This window comes from Lepisosteus platostomus, chromosome 2, assembly GCF_059453375.1.
Source record: "Lepisosteus platostomus isolate fLepPlt1 chromosome 2, fLepPlt1.hap1, whole genome shotgun sequence".
Taxonomy (NCBI): Eukaryota; Metazoa; Chordata; class Actinopteri; order Semionotiformes; family Lepisosteidae; genus Lepisosteus; species Lepisosteus platostomus.
The window spans coordinates 75,466,085-75,487,078 of NC_142612.1; the positions used below are offsets into that span (position 1 = coordinate 75,466,085).

The window sequence follows — 20,994 nt, forward strand, 5'->3', positions numbered from 1 at the left end:
GGTTGCAATTCACTGAGTTCTAAATTCCAAGGACATACAGAGCAGTGTGATGTAACAGTGCTTTGCATACACCGCTGAGGATAAATCGATCCATTGGCTTTTATTTGCGTAGTAGCAACTACCACAGAGAAGGCGGCCTTAATGGGTTTTCAGATAACACATACAGTATGAAGGAAGGAACAAGACCCACAGAGAATAAGGGAAAATAAAAAATATCCAGTGACGGACCACTCGTCTCAGATTTGTTTGATGAATGTAATTTTATTTCAGGCAGCAGCATTTTAAACTTGGTTTGCAGTGCTTCAATGTAATTTAAATGTTTCATATGTTGGATATAATTAAGATTTGAACCATACGTTCTTTGTAAAGTAAGCAATGCCACTTTTGATAGATTTGTACAATTACTAATTTTAAGGGAGTGAAGAGTTTTGGGGGGTTATTTTTTACACCATTAAATGAAAACGACCACAGGATTAGGATGCTGGTACACGTTTGGTCTTGTGGGCCTGATCCAACACCCATATACAGCACATACATTTTGTCTTTAGTGCCCTTTACTGCGCAGTCTTTGAAATGTTTTTGGATGCACCCGATAGCTTCAACAGCTTCTTTCCTTGCCCGGTGTGTTAATTCTGCTAATGCCTGCTGATTGCGACCAAGATGTAGCAATTCCACAGCTGACTTTTTTACGCTTTAAAATCTGCTCCACTTCATGAGCGTACTGTAGCTGGTTAGTGGAGGTTGGGCGCTGCCAAATTGGAAAATGATATTCGTGTTTAAAAGTAGACCATTTCTTAACTGGGCGACTCTGGAATAGCGGAGTAGAGAAAAGGAAGTGTCCCATGTTAAACACTCGCGAGGTTTTCATAGGGTTCAGCACAGTGCCAGTGGCGATAGCGCTGCTTGGTAACCGAGACAAAAGCAATAGGAGTCAGTTTCATTAATAAGTACGGAAATAACCTAAAAGGGTTCTCTGCTGGAAGACCGAAAGAGAAAACAAAGAGAGATCGAACTATCATAGCAGGTGAGAATATTACAAGTTATAAAGCTTCCATTGCAGTTATAATAAAATATGTTGTACTGTGCGTACACAGTATGTGGCTCACATAGGGAAAGATAGAGGAAAGACTTGCTGAATATTTCATTTCCGTATTTTGTCCTTCTGTTGTTTGGCTGCACGCCGTACTGTGATGCATTAAGTCCAGGAATATGGTGTATTTTTAGAATGTGCAAGTATCGCGTTTGAGTCCAAACATGCACGTCCGAAATTTTAGGTTCCATTATCCTCATGATCGTGTTGCATGTACAGTACATGAAGATCTGTTTCTTAAAAAGCATTTTAAGTGTGTGTGAGTATGGTAGGGGTTGGGGAGTCATGAAGTTTTTGCGTCAGAAAGGTATTGTAGCGAATTTGTTACAGAAAGGTATTGTAGCGAATTTGTTACAGTATTATGTAATTAAACAATACAGTCTTTTCTCCATAGCAGTGCGCCTCTACAGTATCGTTTGTCGGTACAGTAGTTACCTTTTAAAGTCGCTCTTGACACGGTCTATAGTTAGAATTATTGATCTAATAATAGTAATATAGAACAAGTACTTCCATTGTGACTGCAAGTTGTTTTTTTGCTTTCGGGCCAGTTTCTATATAGGAACCTCGTTTAGGGGTCTTTGATTCATTCTGTCCCAGTGCCTTCCGACAGGTGAATAGACAGGTCTGTGCCTGTAGTTCAGGGCGTGTCCTGGTTTTGTCTGTGTAGTAGCTCTGTAGTATAAACGGGTTAGCAACGCCTTTTGAAATGTGAAAGGTGGCTGTCGGTCGCTCAAAAGACGTGCAAGTAAATTATGTGGAAACATGCATCTATATTCTAATAATGAAAAGAAACACTAAACAAAACATGCCAGTGACAAACTTAATTGCACAGCTACCTTTTCGATTTTTTTTGGCTTTATCAAAAAGTTAAAAAAATATTCAGTGCAGGTGGCAAATTTGCTTAATATTACAGATGAAAACACCCAGTTTGGCACCCATTGAAGTTTCAATGCAGTTTATTATTGGATTCTTTTAGTGTTTTTACCCAGTGGCCTACAGAAAGAAAAAGCACTTAGTGCAGTGCTAAGAGGAAGTTTCACCTACTGCATGATACTGCAAAAATTTAAACAGTGAAGAAGTACAATGAAATTACCTGTATTGGTAACTACAGCACGTAAGATGCAGCAGAGTTACTTCACAATACGATTAAAAGAGGAATGTGCAGCAAATCGAAAGTTTGGCTCCTGAGAGCTCAGTAAAGGTATTTGCAAGCTGGTGATCTGTAGAAGGTTGTTTAAAGTAAAGCAGTGCCAGTGGTAACAATTTACTGCCTGCCGAGGTAAGGAGACATATTTCGGGATCTATAGTGCAGTTTGAAAAGTGTTTAGAAGGGGTGCAGGAAGGTTTTGGTGGTGCTGAAATCCTGTTGTTTTCTCAAATCCAGGTGGGTCAGGGGAGTGGATGTGGGGTTTAGGGACTTGTGGGGAAGAAACGAGGCGAAGAGGCAGGTTCAGGGGCAGTGGAAGAGCAGCCACAGTCATAGGAGGTTTAGGATGAGACAAGGAAATAAAAGTTAAGATGAGGGGAAGCCATAGAGAGCACAGACACACATTCTAATTGCACACTCCCAAAATATAAAAATGCCGTAACATACGTCGTTTTGAGATGAAGTGAATGGAAAATGTAAAAATTAGCCCTGTGATTGTAGCCTTATAAATTATGCTTTTTAGATTTTACCAAGTGGCAGCACTGTGGCATGATTATACATTCTAAAGAATCTGTAATGATGTAGAAATCCAAATATGAAAGCAACTGTTTTGGGAGTTCCCTGTTTTTAAATGCAATCCTGTACCAAATGTTTTTTATTTTTATTTTATTGTGAGGTGCAAGCAAATTTTATAGGGCACTTGAGACGGGTAAATCAATAAAACTACAAAAATAACCCCTCATCAAAGTCAGAAAGTGACATTGTGATGATGAAAGCTGTCTACAGAAGAAAGTAAATATCCAAGATGATGGAAAGTACTTGTTCATTGGTAGGAGGAAATCTTGCATATTAATACCCTTCCTCATATCTTATTGCTGATTAGGGACTGGCAAAACAGACTTCAGGTCTTTGGCATTACTGGAGTCTTTAGAGTTGTTTTCACTTGCTGTAGCTGTCAGTCTATTGAGCAGCTCTGGTCAACTGGATCTCCTGTGGCTTTGTTCTCTTTGAGTTCTCCATTACTTATTTGAATTAGTCTGCTTAATAGGACACGTTTATCATTTTTAGATCTCGCTGATTTGGAAAAATCATTTTGGACTGTGTAGTAAAATCCAAATTAGTTTCTGTTTCAAACTTTTCCACTGCATTGTAAAGCCATCTCCCTCATCATATAATTGAACTTACTAATAATTAGTTAACTGAACATTTATAGAAGTGCTTTGTTCCAACATCCTGCATTTAAAGGAGCAGAATTTGACTTTCCCTTTAAAGTTTAATTGCTAAGTTATTTTTTAACATGGCTGAATACTGAGTTACATTTTTATTTATCCTAAGCTTCAGTTTAATACAACTAGTCACTCCAGAGATATTGAACATGTTCATAGTTGTTTCTTTTAAATGTCTGATGCTGTGCAACTGTATCTTGAGGGACCTTTTTGGTTGGTACTCATTAACATGGTTTATGGTGGACTACTGGAAAGAATAGTGTTTTATGAGCAGGCAAACTCATAAGTTCAGGAAAGAGTGCAAATACTATCTGGGACCATTATTCATATTTGCAAAGTCAATCATACTTCCTTTCTCTGTTATCAGTTATTTACACTGCCACAGTACAGCATTTTTTTTTTGTTGCTGTACCTACAGTATAAAAAAACACTTATTGATTTTGGTTTAGTTTTCAGTATGCTACTGTGCAGAGTTCAAAGGCCATTGCCAAAATGAATACTTTTACAGTTATTAAGTTCTAAAAATGTAATCTTTTTTACATTAGTTCTCTATCTCTGAAATGTTCCCAATCATTATTTTCTTAGTTCGGAGAACTTATTACTTTATAGTAGCTGAGAATCCTGTTGAGACCAAAACAAGTCCACAGCTTGCATATGTATTCTGCTGGAACAGAATAAAACTGTGATGAAGACCACAATGTAATACTAGGTAAAAAATAGCTACCTCTGGGATGTCAAAATATTTCCAATACTTTAGTTCATATTGATTTCCTATTGACATGTTCATTTTCTGTGTTTGGATTTCATTAATTATTAAACATGTAATATGCAAATACCATAGCTAGGAGTTTACCCCCTATGAGCAGTCTGTATTGAATCATTGTTTCTGTGAGTATTTTCACTCTGCATCAGCGCTCTGCACCCAGTAGATAAATACAGTAAGTGTGTACTGCATGTGTACCCCAGGCCACGTTCCCTGATACAAGAGTCTTTTCCATAGCTAGCCTTATTGTTTGTGAGCGTGCTAGAAAACACATAAAAATGTCTATTTTGAAAACTCATGCCTGGAAAAGTCCTTGAAAATGATGGAAACATTTATATTAGCTGAATGAATAAAGTGTGGGCTTGGGGGCTGAGTTCATGGCTGGCCAAAGCAGGGTGCTTAGCACTGTGTCACGTTTATCACAAGAATGTTCTGTTGCTGGGGTAGTTGATTGAATGTGCTGTTGTCTGAAAGTGTGAAAAATGCCTTGAATAAATATAATGGCAGATACTCTACCTAAATGAAGTTTTTAGTTTGAGCTAATTAAAGAGTTGAATAATGAGTGCATTTAATTAAATGTGAAGGTTAATTGTATAGTTCTCTCTAAGTGTTATGAACTATTGAATTTTTAACCATAATGCCAGTTATTGGGATTATGTGTTCAGAATTTGATAAATGCAGTACTAAAATTAGAAACTAATACTATAAATCTCTAAGATGTATAATTTAATTTATTTGTAATTTAAAAAAATGGACTATAAAAAGCCTCTTACTCCTACATTCCAGCAATCTTCAATAATTGCTTAGTCCAATACAGACTTACAGTGGGCTGAATCCTTTAATAGTTTATGTGGCTGATGCTTTTGTCTAAGGCATTTTATATATCCAGCTGGATATTTAACTGGCGCAATCTGAGTGAAGTACCTTATTCATGGACATAACAGCAGTGTCACACTTGGGATTTGAACCCATATCTTTCCAGTTACAGCCCTAGCACCATAACCACTGCTCCACACTGCTGCCTTAACCTGGCAGGAGGTGGATGTGAGTCAGGAAACACAGTCCATCACTAGGCACACATGTACACGTGTACTCCAGTGCACTCAGACATTCATATGGGAGACAATTTAGAGAGACCAATGAACTAAGCTTGTCTACAAGCTATAGGAGAAAACCTTGAGTGAGTTACAGAAGTGATGTCATCCCCCTCTGGACCATGAAGATCTCAGCTGTGGAAGCAGTCAGACCATGATGGAGTTATCCTCTGTCCTAGGAGTGGAGCTGTACAGTATGTGTGTGGGTTTCACGAGCAACTGAGATTGAATCTCTGTCGAGGCAGGGAGAGCTGACCTCGTCACACTTGGGCTAGATTAATCAGAACATGTGTACAAGTCGAACCTTCTGAGTCTCTTGGTATGAAACAAGGTTGACCCATGCTCATGCTTTATTTAACTCTTTTGTTTCCGAAGCTTCTGTTTTTGAAAATGTTGCTACTGTATATTAACCAATATCTGGGATAAACACAATTAACAACTGAATAAATAACTGCAACTAATGTCTTTCACTGTGGAGGATAGTTTAGAAATACACATTAACAGAAACAAATATAACAGGGCTTAAAACAGGCACAAAGATGGTTTGATGTCCACTTCCACTTTCAACATTTTCACAATGTTATTTTTTAATTTCTTCTGTAAAATGCTTAATATCCATAGGTATTACTTGAAACAGAAGCAGCTATATTAAAATGTTATTCATTTTTTATTCTTGAAACATTCTCTGCTGTGTCAATTGCTTTAAGTTCATACTTTCAATTCCATTCTTTCAATGACATTGTGGCCCACCTGTGTAATGTAGCATATAACACCTGTAATATTAAAACACATTTAGCCTGTCATATCTCATTTATTATTCTTTGTGTAGAAACAAATCTGTAAAATAGGTAGAGACATGACTGAATTCGGAGTGCTATAACATGATTTGTTGATGGTATTGTATCAAAACCTCAAATCGAAGACAGATTTTCAAGGAGCAATTGGAAAAAAACCCAATAGAATATGTAGTAAAGCAAATGTGTCTCCTAAAACATCTTTGATCCAAGGCTCGTGCAATCTTTGAATTATAAAAACTATATTAAATTTTAGTGTGAACCGGACTAATTTACTAAGTGCCCATGCATCCACTTCACTTTCAGGTTGTTTCCTGAACTAACTTTTTCTTATACACATAAACGCCCAGGGCAATTAAAGTCATAATGTCACATTAATTAATCACAATCATTAATCATGCAAAGAAACTGCCAAAGCTGTTCTCCTGCTTCATTATTGGGATATTGCACAGCGGTTTTCTTGTAGAACAACATTTTGCTTACTTAGCTTGCTCTAGTTTGGCACTGTATTTTAAGTAAAGGCTGACAGAAGATGTCAAATAGCCGTGTTGTGTATCATTTAATGAAAGTGGAATGAGTCTAAGAGTTTGACACCCTTTGATCCCAAAAAATCATTACAGATCTCTATGAATAGTCCCAGAGCAACACCAAGAGTTCCTAAAATATCGAGAGGAAGATAGGAACAAGGATGACCCAGCACTACTGAATCTCATTAACCTAGAAAGCTGTGCCCTCCACATTGTTCATAGCAGTTCTTAAAGTGGCAAAATTATCGACACAATCTGGGAAGCTATACAAAGCAATGAGTGTAATAAAATAACTTAGTTTTCTTCTAACAATTTGCCCTTGCAGATGGGTGAAAATGTAGTAGTAGAGCATGCACTTGAACTGTGGTCAGACATTTTCCAGGTCATTGACAGCTATAAGAATCTCCCCATCAGCACAGTTCTAGATTCACTGTTCCCTGGGAAATCAATCAACAGCCGACCTCCTTAATGAAGCAGAATTGTATTTTTCTGCTTCAGCTGCCAAACAACTCAAGCCATTCCTGAAATACATTCAGACCAGTGCATCTGTGGTGCTCTTTTTGCTAAGAAACACCTTACTCTTCTGCTATCACACATCATAAAGAAAGATGTGCTTGGAAATGAATCTGGACAAGACACTACATGTGACATTAAAACTTGGATTTTGACTTTGCTACAAAAGCAAGCACTGGAACAAGCATCTGAAAACTAGTGCACAATTGACTGAGATTAATGGAGTTTAAGTTAAAAGGCATTGTCTTTTTGATGCCACATGGAAAGATTGCTCCAGATTCTTCTGAATGTTAAATGGCATACTGTTCCACAGTGTAATGTGATCCTTACATCATGTACATTTTCCTGAACAGAGTTGTTCAGAAATCACAAGATTCAGTTCCATATATCTGGAGAAGATAATGTGTGGAGCTGCTTAATTCTTTGTCATGTTCTTCATTCATGTGGTAGTCCTGAATTTCACAAACTCTTGGGATTGGTTCAGATTCTTTTGACATTTTCCCTGTAGACATACAGCTGTTGGACAATGATACCCTAAAGCAAAGGCATACTTATTGAGCATCTAAAGGAAAAGACTTGTTCTGCAACATAGTTTGCAAGATTCCTTTTCATCATTTGGAATGAATTCATTCAGTCATTCATTCCAAAGAAGCTCCTGTGGTACTTAAAACACCTGTTTTCAACAAGTACCAAAAGTTTTATAGAACCAAAATAAAACCACGATACAGGAGAGACACAAGATCTTGAAAAGCAGTGATGCAAATGGATGAATTTTCAGCAAATGAATAAATGAATGAGTTGAAAAAAGGCAATACTTCATTTCTCTTGCCAAATTAAATGCTCATAGCAAAAAATCTCTGGAAATTGCTGAGTTGAACACAAGCTAAATAGATTATTTCATAGTTTTCATTATTCTGGGATCTTAGAATTGCCCAGTTTTTAGGACTGCATTTAAAGTCATTGGTCTCAGTATATTGTTGGCACGTAAAAAACAAAACTTTAATGACTGCTCTCATGTAAACAGCATATTCCCCTATTTAGATTATACAATTTATTTCTTATAGTGGACATTTTTCAGTTTAGTAACAAGTTAATGATTTATTCCCTTCTAAAAGAGAAGAAAGGAAACAACATTTCGGCCATAGAGCCTTCTTCAAGTGTGAAGTCAGTTTCAGTTTTTCAGTTCTTCTGAATTTTTCAGTTTAGATATCTTTTCGGGGTAAAAATTAGCATTCCATGGAATAGTGCTTATATAGGCAATACTTATGCTGCATGGTCAATTGTCTGTAAAATATACATTATTGTACTGGGAAGTCATGCATAACCCAAGCAGCATGAGTGATAGTGTGCTCTTGTAAAGCACAGGGCCTTGACAGATAAGTCAGTGTGTACATACCAGTGCTGTTTGCTTACATCTAAAAAATGCAAAAAGGTCTGTCAAAGGCAATTTGATGTAAATTGTCACAAACATGTTTAAATAACCACCCTTTTCTGATGTTAAAGTTTTTTTATTCAATTAAAGCAAAAAATATTACTAGCAATCAATCGATCAAAGTTTATATATCAAATGCACAACAGTACAGCGTGCAGCAGTAGTTGCTGGCAATTCAATTTCTTTTCTATGAGCTCACTGGGGGGAGGGGGGGGGATAAAAATCACAAAATTAAAGTAACAAAATAAGGTTAAATAATAATACATAAAAGTGAAATAGATATTGAATAAAATAAACTCAGACAGACCTCAATATAAATAGAGCTGCGACGTGTCCAGGGTGTATGCAATACATTATGTCCAAGTAGTGCAGTATGGTGAAAACAATGAAAACTGTACAGTATGTCCATTTAGCCATTACGGGTGATTTGCTGAAGGAGCTGCAGCTTGGCTATTTAACAGTCTTATTGCCTGGAGGTAGAAGCTGTTCCGTAATCTGTTTGACTGAATGATTCAATACCATTTACCCGACAGTAGGAGAAAAAACAGTTTGTGCCTGGGATGACTGGGGTCCTTGAGAATTGACCTGGACTTCTTAAGACATCTAGCTGAGTAGGTATCCTGGATGTTTGGTAGCTCTCAGCCGGTAATGAGCTTAGCTGACTTTACCACCCTCTGCAGTGCTTTGCGATCCTGGGCAGAGCAGCTCCCATACCAGGCAGTGATGCATCTATTCAGGATACTCTCAATAGCGCACCTGTAGAAGTTGGCCTGGATATGTGATGGCATGCCAAACCTCTTTAGCCTGCGGAGAAAGAACATTGCTGCTGTGCTGTTTTGACCATGATGTTGGTGTGGTGGGTCCAGGTGAAGTTATCTGTGATGTTAACTGCCAGGAACTTAAAACTGCTGCCACTCTCCACTGAAGTCCAATCGATGTAAATAGGTGTGTGATCTCCTGCCTGACGTTTCCTATAATCCACAATCATCTCTTTAGTCTTACTGATGTTCAGAGAGAGGTTGTTCTCCTGGCACCATGCTGCCAGGGTTTCAACCTCCTCCCTGAACTCAGACTCTTCACCATCTGTGATCAGGCAAATGACTGTTGTATCGTTCGCAAACTTAATGATGGACTTCGAGTTATGCCTGGCAGCACAATCATGGGTAAATTAAGAGTAGAGGAAAGGGCTAAGCACACAGCCTTGGGGGGCTCCAGTGTTTAGAGTCAGGGTAGAGGATATGTTGGTGCCCACCCTCACCACCTGCGAACGGTCCGTCAAGAAGTCCAGGATCCAATTACAAAGGGAGGTGTTCAGTCCCAGGTCCTGGAGTTTGATGATAAGCTTTGAGGGCACTATGGTATTAAATACTGAGCTGTACAAAAAACAGAATTCTCACATATGTTCCTTTCTTATCCAGGTGTGAGAGGCAGTATGGAGGGTAGTGGCAATAGCAGCCTCTGTTTACCTGTTCTCGTGATACGTAAATTGTAGTGTGTCTAGGGTGTCAGGCAGTGAGGAGGTGATGTATGCTTTGACCAACTGCTCAAAGCACTTCATGATAACTGATGTGAGTGCAACGAGGCGGTAGTCATTCAGGCAGCTGACTCTCGGATTCTTAGGGACAGGGGCGATAGTGGTTTTCTTAAAGCAGGAAGGAACTACAGACTGAGCTAGAGAGAGATTGAATATGTCCGAGAAGACATCTGCCAGCTGGTCTGCACATGCCTTCAGAACACGGCCAGGGATAGCATCAGGGCCAGGAGCCTTGTGTAGATTGGTCTTTTTAAAAACTTTACACACATCCTCTCTGGATATGATCAGTGAGTTTTCATCTTGGATTTCTGGAATCCTCCTGGCTGGATCTGCGTTACTGACCTTAAACCGGTCACAAATCGATCACAACTAAGCCTATTTGTCTTGTTTTGTTTTTTATCTCTGTGTGTATAATACTGTTACTGTGTGGGCAAAGTGCAAGAAACTCTCCCCACAAAGTTCATAGTTCCTGAGACACAGGTGATGGGGAGTCTTAATAATTAAAGATCTTAAGATTTAATTAACCAAATATATGGTATATACAGTATTTATTTATGAACAAGTAATAGGTTTGTTCCATGCTGAAAAAAAAGAAGAAAGAAAATGCAACATTTCGGCCGTGGAGCATGGAATACACCTATTACTTGTTCCTTTGCAGCCTACGCATGCTGACGCAACTACCCACCTGAACTACTGTATTTATTTATGTTTGTTATGGCAATAATATTTATGGTCTTTGAGTGGAGTTTCTTTTTAGTAGGGAATAGAATATACAAATAGAACAGGGAATCCCAGCAAACAAATACAAATGTGTGTACTGTTATACTGTACATACTGTAACTTAGGCTGTGGTCTGTTATAAAAAAGGAAATTCTGCTTTTGATCTTTTAAATTTATATTCAAGGTTCTCATCTATTCCCAATGTAATTTATGTTTTTCAGTGTTATTTTTAAAATTAAGAATAAGTACTGGAAAAAAAAATGTAAATCAGTAAAGTGATGTGTGAAGTCAGTTATGTATATTTATCGCTGGTGTATTTTAAACAGAACAGTCAACCTTGCCAGCAGCTTTTCGGTAGAAGCCAGAGTATTTTTAGATGGAGTTGAAGTTCTTTCAAGTCCTGTTGTGATATCATAGATATTCCTGCTGTGTGACTGTCATCGTCCAGAAAGAATACAGTGTTGATGAAGAAAAAATTGTTTCCATCTCGTTATTGCAAAAAATGAAAACAAGAAATGTTCCCTGAATGCCAAATTTAAAAAAAGTAAATGCATTTCTGCTAAAAGTATGTCCTCAGTATGAGCTTCTTCTGAAATTATAAGTTTATATGGAGATGTTAAATCTCAGGTTTACATAAAGATTGAAGAGCACTGCGCAATTTATAGAGTGGGCAATGATTGTTGTTCTTAACACCGAATGACACTCAAAGCTTTTCTTATGATGTAGTGTTCTTGGCCTACATTACAAAACCTGAACAACACTACAGCATTTTATAAGGATTGTTATTTGTAAACTCGTTTTTCCAGGCTTTCATTTTTTTCAAGAGCTATTGTTAATTATGAAATTCTGTAGTAATTTTAAAATATACATTCCATCTAAAATAGGATATAAAAAAGAAAAAGGCAATTGCTTGTTATTTCAGTATTTCCTAGTGATTCATTGTTTTTTTTCTTGTATGACTGTAACACGAATAGACACTGAATATTAATATACATAATTCAGTTTAAAATCAGAATAATAATATATAATGCAGTTTAGGTTTTAGTTTTCCCTGCTCTGTGGTAAGTTTGGAAAAAGCCACAGATCCAAATTAGATGCATATTGGAAACAAACATGCAACAAAAAGGAAGTGTTTCAGAGACGTTTGGTTTTGTGTCTGCTCTGGCAGCCAAGCAGCGGGGTGAGTTAACAGTGACACAGCAGCCATTTTTTTCACCATCCATCCGTCTCCCTGTGCCAGTTGCTGCGGAAACAATCACTTGGAGACTTGGAGTGCCTGGAGTCAGTTTACGACCATGCCTGTTCCAGACCTGACACAGCATGGTGCTCTGTCATTGAGTTTCGGCTCTGAGCCCTTCATGGCCAGTTCCTGAGTTTCTTCACTGAGCTCCCCTTCTCCGTTCCTGTGTTTCGCTTGCTTTCCACCTAATGCTTTGTTCCCCTGTGCTTCGTTAGATGCACTGACATCTACTTGCTTGTTACCACCCAGTCTCTGCCCTGCTTCGGGCTTGGGTTTGAAACTTGACAGAGAGTCTTGGATTCACTCTCCATTGCAAACTGGAGTTTGTCTGTGTCCCTAGCTAGCCACGGCACCCAGTCAGCTTGCTTGTCTGGCTAATCAGCTCATCAGTCAGCAATCAGCCTGATTTCCAGAGTGCACATTCCCCGCTCAGTCTGGTTCCTCATGCATAGCTCTTTACATTTCCCTCTGTGCCGCTTGCAGGTTCCCTGACCCAGCTGCCTGTCACCCAGCACCTGGGTCCTCTCCCGGACCACACTAATAGTCCCATCTCAGTAGCGCGCACGACATTACAGTTTGGATGATAAAATGCTTGGAGTTGTTTTGCCACAATTTCTAATCTCTGCCTGAGCAGATCATTAACTGCCAATATTAGTAGTGGTTAAGAAATTAGACATGTCTCATATTTGTCTTTTTTTGAGGGTTTTGTACAGACTCCAAAACAGAAGTTATACTTGATTAATATCTGTTAAATACGGCACCATCCATTTTAGGTGCCCGTCAAACAACATTTGTTAAGGTGTGATCTCGGGACAAGACCTCATTGTTTTATTTAAAGATTTTACAGCAGGTCTACTTGTCAATATGTACTGTGGACCCCCATTGACAGTAAAACCTTCTCCAGAAAAAAAAACACATCAAAAAGCATTGCATATTAGCTTTGGGACATTCATTTTGTCAGTCTTTTTTTTTAAGGCCTTCCCTGCTGTCGTCAATGGATCATTACTTTCTTGAAATATGTTGACATGATTTTGTTGAGTCATTGCCTTTAAAGTAACAAAGGCAATAGAAGGTTGCAATGTATGTCTTTCTGATGTGTTATACTTACATTATGATTTTTTTTAAACCAATTCGCGTAATGTCGGCATTCTTAATATTTTTGGTTTCCTACCCATTAACATAGGAGAAGTGAACAATTTTTCGATTTATCAGAACGGGAAATTCCCTTATTGACCTGCCAGAGAGTTTCAGCTTTGCCTGAGAAAACATACTCATTATAGGAGCTCAGAGGTCATTTCAATTTTCCAGTGCCTGTTAATCAAGCAAGGCTGCTTTCACATACTGTATGCAGCTCTTGTGTTATCTAAGGCGAATGTTATAGCAATTGCTGCTCACTAAGCTACATCTGCTAACACTTTTTAGTGCACAACTTCTTTTTCAGATTGACTTTAGTGGGTGTTGAAAATGTAACATCAAGCTCCCATCAAATCTTTGGTGTCAGAAAATGTTTTCAATATTTATTCTCAGAAGTCCTTTGGTCTCAGTGTTCTTTGGTGCCAGAAACATGGAGAGAGTTCGTGTATAGCTTGGTTTATGATTTTTGGAATCACAATAAACAACAAAGTACTGTGCCTTGGATTTTGAGTTTATTCTATGTGGCCTTTTTTTGTTTGTTGCAACAGCAGCAGTCTGTGTTTGTTTTTTTGAAGCCCAGTCTGAGCTGAGCAAAGCTGGGAGGGTAAAATCAGTCTTAGTGATTTTATTAAAAACTTACAGTACCCCTGCTACTGAACGGATTTAGAAAATTTGTATTGAATGAGTACTAATATTTGACTAAGGACTTAGGGCCAAAACAGCTCCTGAAAGCTGACAAATTGACTTATTGATCTTTTTACACACACACAAAGTAAACCTTAGGGATCCTAACTATACAGTATATACAGCAACCCAGCTCTGTGTGGGTACCTTTTATAAATGTAATAAACCTTCTTATCTTGTTTGAATAGTTTTTCTATGTGTGCTGGGTAGCCACTATCCAGACAAGGGCTCTGAATTTCTAATTTTTAGAATTACAGTTTTTAAGACTAAGTAATCTCTCAGTGTGGTATGAAGTCTGAAAATGAATGTGAAACCTGTCAAAAGCAATGTATGTGTTGCATCTTTCCTATTCTTCTTTCAATTCACTGTATATTATGTGTAATTATTTCTTTCAGTACAGAACATTTTTATTTCCCTATAGGTTTAACATTGGCAGTTTTTTTTGGTTTGTTTATGATCGGCAGAAAGAGATGAAGTGGGCACCATTTCTGTCATTGTTGGTCCATTTACCAAATGTGTTTCATGATATATAGTATATAACATCTATTTCTGTTGTACAAATAATTAACCATATGTGTAATTCCTGTCTTAAAAAGGATCTCACTGTATTTATTTTTCCTCTCAATAGGCTTGTGTTGAAGAGAACATGACAGTATCTTTCCTCTACTACAGTGTGTTTCTTGTGGCTGTTGATCTGTTCTCCAGTTCACATGGTCAAGATGAGCTTGTGATTTTAACTAAAAAGGGGAAGGTCAGAGGAACACAAGTGTCCGTGCTCTCAGGATCCGTTACTGCTTTCTTGGGAATTCCTTATGGACAACCCCCAGTAGATAATCTCAGGTTCAAGAAGCCTGTACCTTCCAAGCCATGGACTGGTATCTTGGATGCGACAAAATACCCGAACACTTGCTACCAATATATTGATAAGGCTTTTCCGGGGTTTCCTGGAGCTGAAATGTGGAACCCCAATACCATGCTTAGTGAAGACTGTCTTTATTTAAACGTGTGGGTGCCCTCACCTAAGCCACGTGAGGCAGCAGTGATGGTATGGATATACGGTGGGGGGTTTTCCACAGGAACGTCTTCACTAGATGTTTATGACGGGAAGTACTTGACCTACACGGAGAACGTAATCGTAGTGTCAATGAACTACCGAGTCGGGGCTCTGGGTTTCTTGTCTTTACCAGGGAACGATGAAGTGACTGGGAATGCAGGGCTGTTTGACCAGAGGCTGGCCCTCATGTGGATCACAGGCAATATTGCGGCTTTTGGAGGGGATCCCAAAAGTGTCACGATTTTTGGCGAGAGCGCTGGCGGAGCTTCTGTGAACTTCCACATCCTTTCCCCAGGAAGCCATCCCTTCTTTTCGAGGGCAGTCATGCAGAGCGGCTCTATCAACACTCCATGGGCAGCATTACCAGCCAGCATCTCACAAAACAGGTCTTTGACTTTGGCTGAACTCCTTGGATGCCCACTTAAGGATGATGCCGATGTGATTGCTTGCCTCCGCAAGAAAGATCCACAAGAAATTGTGGACAAGCAGTTTACTGTAATGAAGGAGTCGCCACTAGTAAGTACCTCGTTTGCCCCGACAATTGACGGTGATTTTCTCACCGATTCACCTGATGTTTTGATCTTTTCTGGACAGTTTAAAAAAACTGACATTCTGCTCGGAGTAAATAAAGATGAAGGGACTTATTTTTTAGTTTATGGGGTTCCAGGATTTAGCAAAGATAATGAAAGCCTAATCACAAGAGAGCAGTTCCTGTCGGGTGTGAAATTTGTTCTCCCACACTTTAGTGAAATTGGCCGAGAGGCTGCCGTTTTCCAGTATACTAATTGGACGGATGAGTTCAATCCGGAAAATAATCGGGATGCTTTGAGTGGCATTGTTGGGGATTATAATTTTGTATGCCCACTGCTGGCGTTCACGCAGAAGTATGTCGAATTTGGAAACAAAGCTTTTTTGTACTTTTTTGATCACCGTTCTACAAGAGTTGCCTGGCCAGACTGGATGGGGGTGATTCATGGCTATGAAATAGAATTTGTATTCGGACTGCCCTTAAACAGAAGTTTGGGATACACCGGTGCAGAAGAAGCTTTGAGCAGAAGAGTCATGAACTATTGGGCGAATTTTGCAAAAACAGGGTAAGTTCATTTGCACTTGAATACAAGTTTTTTTATAAGTGTCTCTACACTAAATGGATTACTAGGCTTCATGGTGTATTGGAGCAGTTAGGATTTTCACATTCAAGAATCTGTGAGGAAATTTAGCTCCATTGACAGAGGTTTAATATCAGTTTTCTTACTAAGTTTTTGTTAAAGAAAATTTAACAGAATGTAAGATAGAAAAAAATGCTATCATATTGTTTATATTGCGTATAAATCTATTTGGTAAAAAACTGATATGCCTGCTGTTCATTTGCATTACCTTTTTTCTTGTCAACAAAGATAAAGCATGTTTTTGTTTGTTGCATGATGTTGTGTTTGACAGGGATCCCAATGGGCAAGGCTCACAATGGCCAGCATTTTCCTCAAAAAGCCAAGAGTACATAACATTGAACACAAAGTCCCCACAAATCCATGGGATGCTACGTGTCCAGCTGTGCAAGTTCTGGAACAGTTTCCTCCCAAAACTCCTTGCAGTGACAGGTAAAGAATAAATATAACAAAATAACAAATAGTTTTTTTTATTTTTCATTCAGGCTTTTACCTTTTAAAAAGGTCAAAATTGTAAAACATACACGTCAGTGGGAGTCCATGATTGCAATCAGAATAATACGACTTACTGTTTAAAGTGGTTTTGGAGTACAAATAAAGCTAGAGGATGCATTTAAAATTGTAAATATGTCCTGAGGATCAAAGGATGTATCAGCTGTGCATGCATATTTCAAATATTGATTTTGGCATTGTATTGATGAATTGATTACTCATGGCTGTAATTCATGTGACTTTGACTATTGCATAAGCACTAAATCACCACATTAGTATGAGCGTTGATTGGGCACAGGTGATAAGATGATCATGACCCGTTGAATGTAAAGCTTGTTGAAAATCAAGACAAGAAAACCCTGAAAGTGATTAATACAATCCCTTATCAAGAGAACAATGCCTTTGTACCCGTGAAGACATTATGGCATAAAATAATATGTAGTTACCACAATTCACAGCATCTCACCAAGATCAATGGTCCAAATTTGATGCTTTGGTCTGGATTATCCTTCATTACAGAACTATATCTTGAAGTAATTGATGGCAACAAGACTGTGGTATTACATCCTCATACTGTATTGCTCATTACGGTAGTATTCTTACATGCTGAGAATATGACAATTATACTGTCCATATAATGCTTGCCAGACTTAAGCCCTGTTGAACTTTTCTGGGATGAGCTGTGATGACATGTGCTCTCCAGACCTCATGAGTTACCTGTTTTGTAACCTGGAGCAAACCTTGCATCGTTTCAAATGGTGGTCGCCATTGCAGTATATAAGGGATGTTTCTTTTCATGCCAGTACAGTTCTGCACTTTCTGAGACTTATTTATAACTTTACCCTGATGTTTAAGTAGAATAAAAACATTTGTAAAAGGGAAAAAAGTTTACTCTAAATTGAGAGATCTACCAGTCTCTTATTTTTAATTTTTTTGTAATACCTCTTTTGTAAAGGTATAGTGTAGCAGTATAACCTTTTTTGAACATTTTATATATTTGATACACATCCTACAAATAATTTTTCAATGAATCATTCAAGAGTTCTGTAACACTCCCTCATGCCAGTACATGGTTTCCTTGGCAACCCATGCAACTTCATCTACCACTATAATTACAAGCTGTGGGTGAAAATCGATACTACCTGCTTGCAATTAAGGATCACTTAGCACCGGATATTGAAGACCAGTTTCCACACCACTTCCTCTGTTTAGTCTTAGAGCTTTGGTCTTGGCATTCCTCAGAATTAACGGTGGCTTAGTACTAGTGGACATTGCACATAAGAAGTCATTCTTTAAATGCTATGTTTAAAGTGGAGAGAATGTACATCTTTAGTTTGGTAAGGTACAAGTCACTGTTGTTTTACAAAAGTAAAATAATTTTAAAAACGGAGTATCTCGTTTGACCTGTGAGGTCTGTTTGTTCTCAATTTTTCTTGAAATACGCTATCCTGCAATATCTTCTAAAATATTCACTGTACTTCTCATTAGTTATGTGAAATTTTTACTTCAATTTGTATTTGCTTCTGAGGCTGGACCACTGTAAATGTGTTTCCTTCCTTTTTCTTGATACAATAACCCGCCAGTATACACACTATTCCACACTAAGCTTCAGGTCTCAAAGTATTAAATGTACCTCTGAGCTACTCTGTCCTCTCTTTCTCTTTGTGATAGCCCACCATGAGTTCACTTATATTTACTGCCATCTGAGGTAGCAACAGTTTCAGACAAAAGCAAGTCCTGAGTTAACTTGCCATGAAGGCAAGGGTAGTGAGCTAAAAATATGAAGTTGCAGACTTCAGTTCTTGAGCATCTGTACTTGCTTCTTATATACAGTAACAAACACCCAGAATATGTCAGGTGGTGACAGTGTATGCTACAATTTCCATTGCACGAGTAGGAATGTTGTGATAGAGACTTGGAGGCAGTAAAACCGTCCCAACAATTGGGAGAGTTAATGGACAGTTTGCACTAGAGGGGGTACTTCATGTGTGAAGTGCTCTAGCAAGCACTTGTCTTATGCCAAAATGTTCCTGTCTTCCAACATGAACATTCAGTCCATTCTTTTACATCTTTATAGTTTATAGTATACTTGTTCAGATCAGGAGGAGGAATTGAATATTGTTTAATTCAATTACAGTATGACTTTGTAGCTGTTGCAATACAGCTGTGGGATTAAGATTTAAAAATACATTTTGACATAAAAACACTTCATTAGAAGTTACGGAGAAGTACATTTTTGTTTTGTTTCGTTTGTGTGGTAATTGACTTTATTTAAAGAACTTGTCTGGTGGAAGACCACACTAACTGCTCCTTTGGTAACAGTTGCCCAATCTTTTTCAAGCACATGACATCTTTATATCTCTGTCTTCCTCCTAGTTTGTCTAATTCCATCATGCTAGCATTTTACACTGTTTGGGGTTACACATGAAGAAATCAAGCGTGCTGACATTGGACAGAAATAACAAAACTGCTAGCATAGGAACTGACAAGATAGATATTTTGCTTAAGACTGATGTTTGGTTTTCTTTTTTTTCCCAGTGGACATTGAAGAAGCAGAACAACAGTGGAGGACAGAATTTCATCGATGGTATTCATATATGCTGGATTGGAAGAATCAGTTCAATGATTACAACAGTAGACAGCAACAATGTGAAGATCCCTGATTGTTTAAGATTTTTATTGTATTGTATTTTAAAAAGCATTATGCAAGAAATGGCTTTATATTTTTTAACCTTTTTTAAAAATATATATCAATTTTAGTAAGTGACTGTAAAAAAATACCAAGTCTTTGTTATTAATAAAAACACATTTTTATTACAGTTCTTACTGAGTGCCTTACACTGTATTCTTACAGACTTGGTGGAGTCATACCAATGTTAAAGCATTTAATATGAAGGGAATGTTTTCTGAATACAAATATAAGATTCAGCTTTACATTTTGATTGTTACAGATATTACCAATCGGTAGAAAATTAACATTTGTTTTAAAAAATGAGTCTTTTCTTAGTGTATTTTGGAATAATCGTTACGTTTAAGCATTTAAGTTTAGACTGTAATAGGTCCTAAGTGATAACATATCACAGTCCCTTTGTCGTCTCTCTTGTAGACCAAAGTAAAGATTAATGTCTTGTCCGAAACAGTGTTCAAAAGAAAGCTGGCACATAATGAAAGATCTGTTTGTGCTCTATTTCATCCATTAGAGGAAAAACGGCCCTGTGCTATAAGACCAGAACTTGGAGCTATTGTATATAGATTCCCATCCTTTATCAGATAGCTGCTTATCCTGGTAAGGGTCACAGCAAGGGTGTCCCAGAAAAAGAAGATGCAGGGTGGGAATGAAGGAACATGATCTCCTGAGATGGGCCTTCAGTCCATTGAAACACTAAGGCAAAAGGAACAATTTAGCCTAGTGAGTCAGACTTAGTCTGCATGTGTTCTGGACATGGGGGAACACTGAGCATGTAATAAAAACCCATATGAACACGGAGAATGTGAACAGAATTAAGAATTTATTTTTGGTGTGCACTTTTTTTGAGGTGTCATAAAACAAATGCATAATGGTCTCTGACATAGTGATAGTCTGACATAGTGATTACCTTAATAATATAAATGTAAACTCTCTCATACTACACAATTCCCAAAGGTGTATAATAAACTTTAAATTCCTAGTGGAGTAAAAACTAGTTTTCTTGTTCTATTGTACTATACTGTATGTGATGATTTAAGTCCTCTTTGTTTTTGCCTTCTAGCATAAAATGTATGTTAGATTGCTGTTTTTTTATTTTTCTTTTATTAAAAAAAATGAAGTTCAATCTTAAATGTCATTCATTCATTTGCAAGTTAATCATTCATAAGTGGTTTTTATTGACCTTTTGAAAGTGATGCAGCAGAAAACAGCTTTTGGCACTTTGGGTCATGCATTGTTCTGCAGTGTATGCATCTTTTTTTTTTTTCTTTTAAAACCTTCCGGAATGTTTAGCATATCAAGAGACATATTTAAAGATACAATTTTAAAGCTATTTCCACAGAATAGCAATACAGACTGAATCCATAAATAATTTAGCAAATTATTGGGAGTACAAATTGGAGAGGTTATGGATAACAGTAAGTTCTGAATATTTTGTTTATCATTTGAGACTGGGAAATTACAAACCAGTTAGACAATTTTTTATGACCTCTGTAAAATACACCAAGGGAAAAAAAAACGTTTTTTTCAATGTGCAACTTTTCATAAGGATATATTTCAGATGATGTTTCTTTTGTAACCTGGTTAAACTGTTACTCTGACTCTTAGGTGAATTGTGGATTAGGCCCTACAGTATGTATTTCGCACAATGACAATAAGGTGGATGCAAACCTATTAAATTCAAACATGTTGCACTGC

The 20,994-nt window shown here is 37.7% G+C and overlaps 1 protein-coding gene across 1 annotated transcript; it reads left to right on the forward strand.

The window, feature by feature from the left end:
- Positions 1-727: 727 nt before the first annotated feature.
- On the forward strand, positions 728-20,422 carry LOC148677127 (cholinesterase-like). The gene is made up of 4 exons (XM_088618504.1): positions 728-1,024; positions 14,527-16,046; positions 16,393-16,550; positions 19,149-20,422. The coding sequence occupies exons 2-4, from the start codon at positions 14,545-14,547 to the stop codon at positions 19,271-19,273; spliced, it is 1,785 nt and encodes a 594-aa protein (XP_088474630.1). The 5' UTR covers positions 728-1,024; positions 14,527-14,544; the 3' UTR covers positions 19,274-20,422.
- Positions 20,423-20,994: the final 572 nt, after the last annotated feature.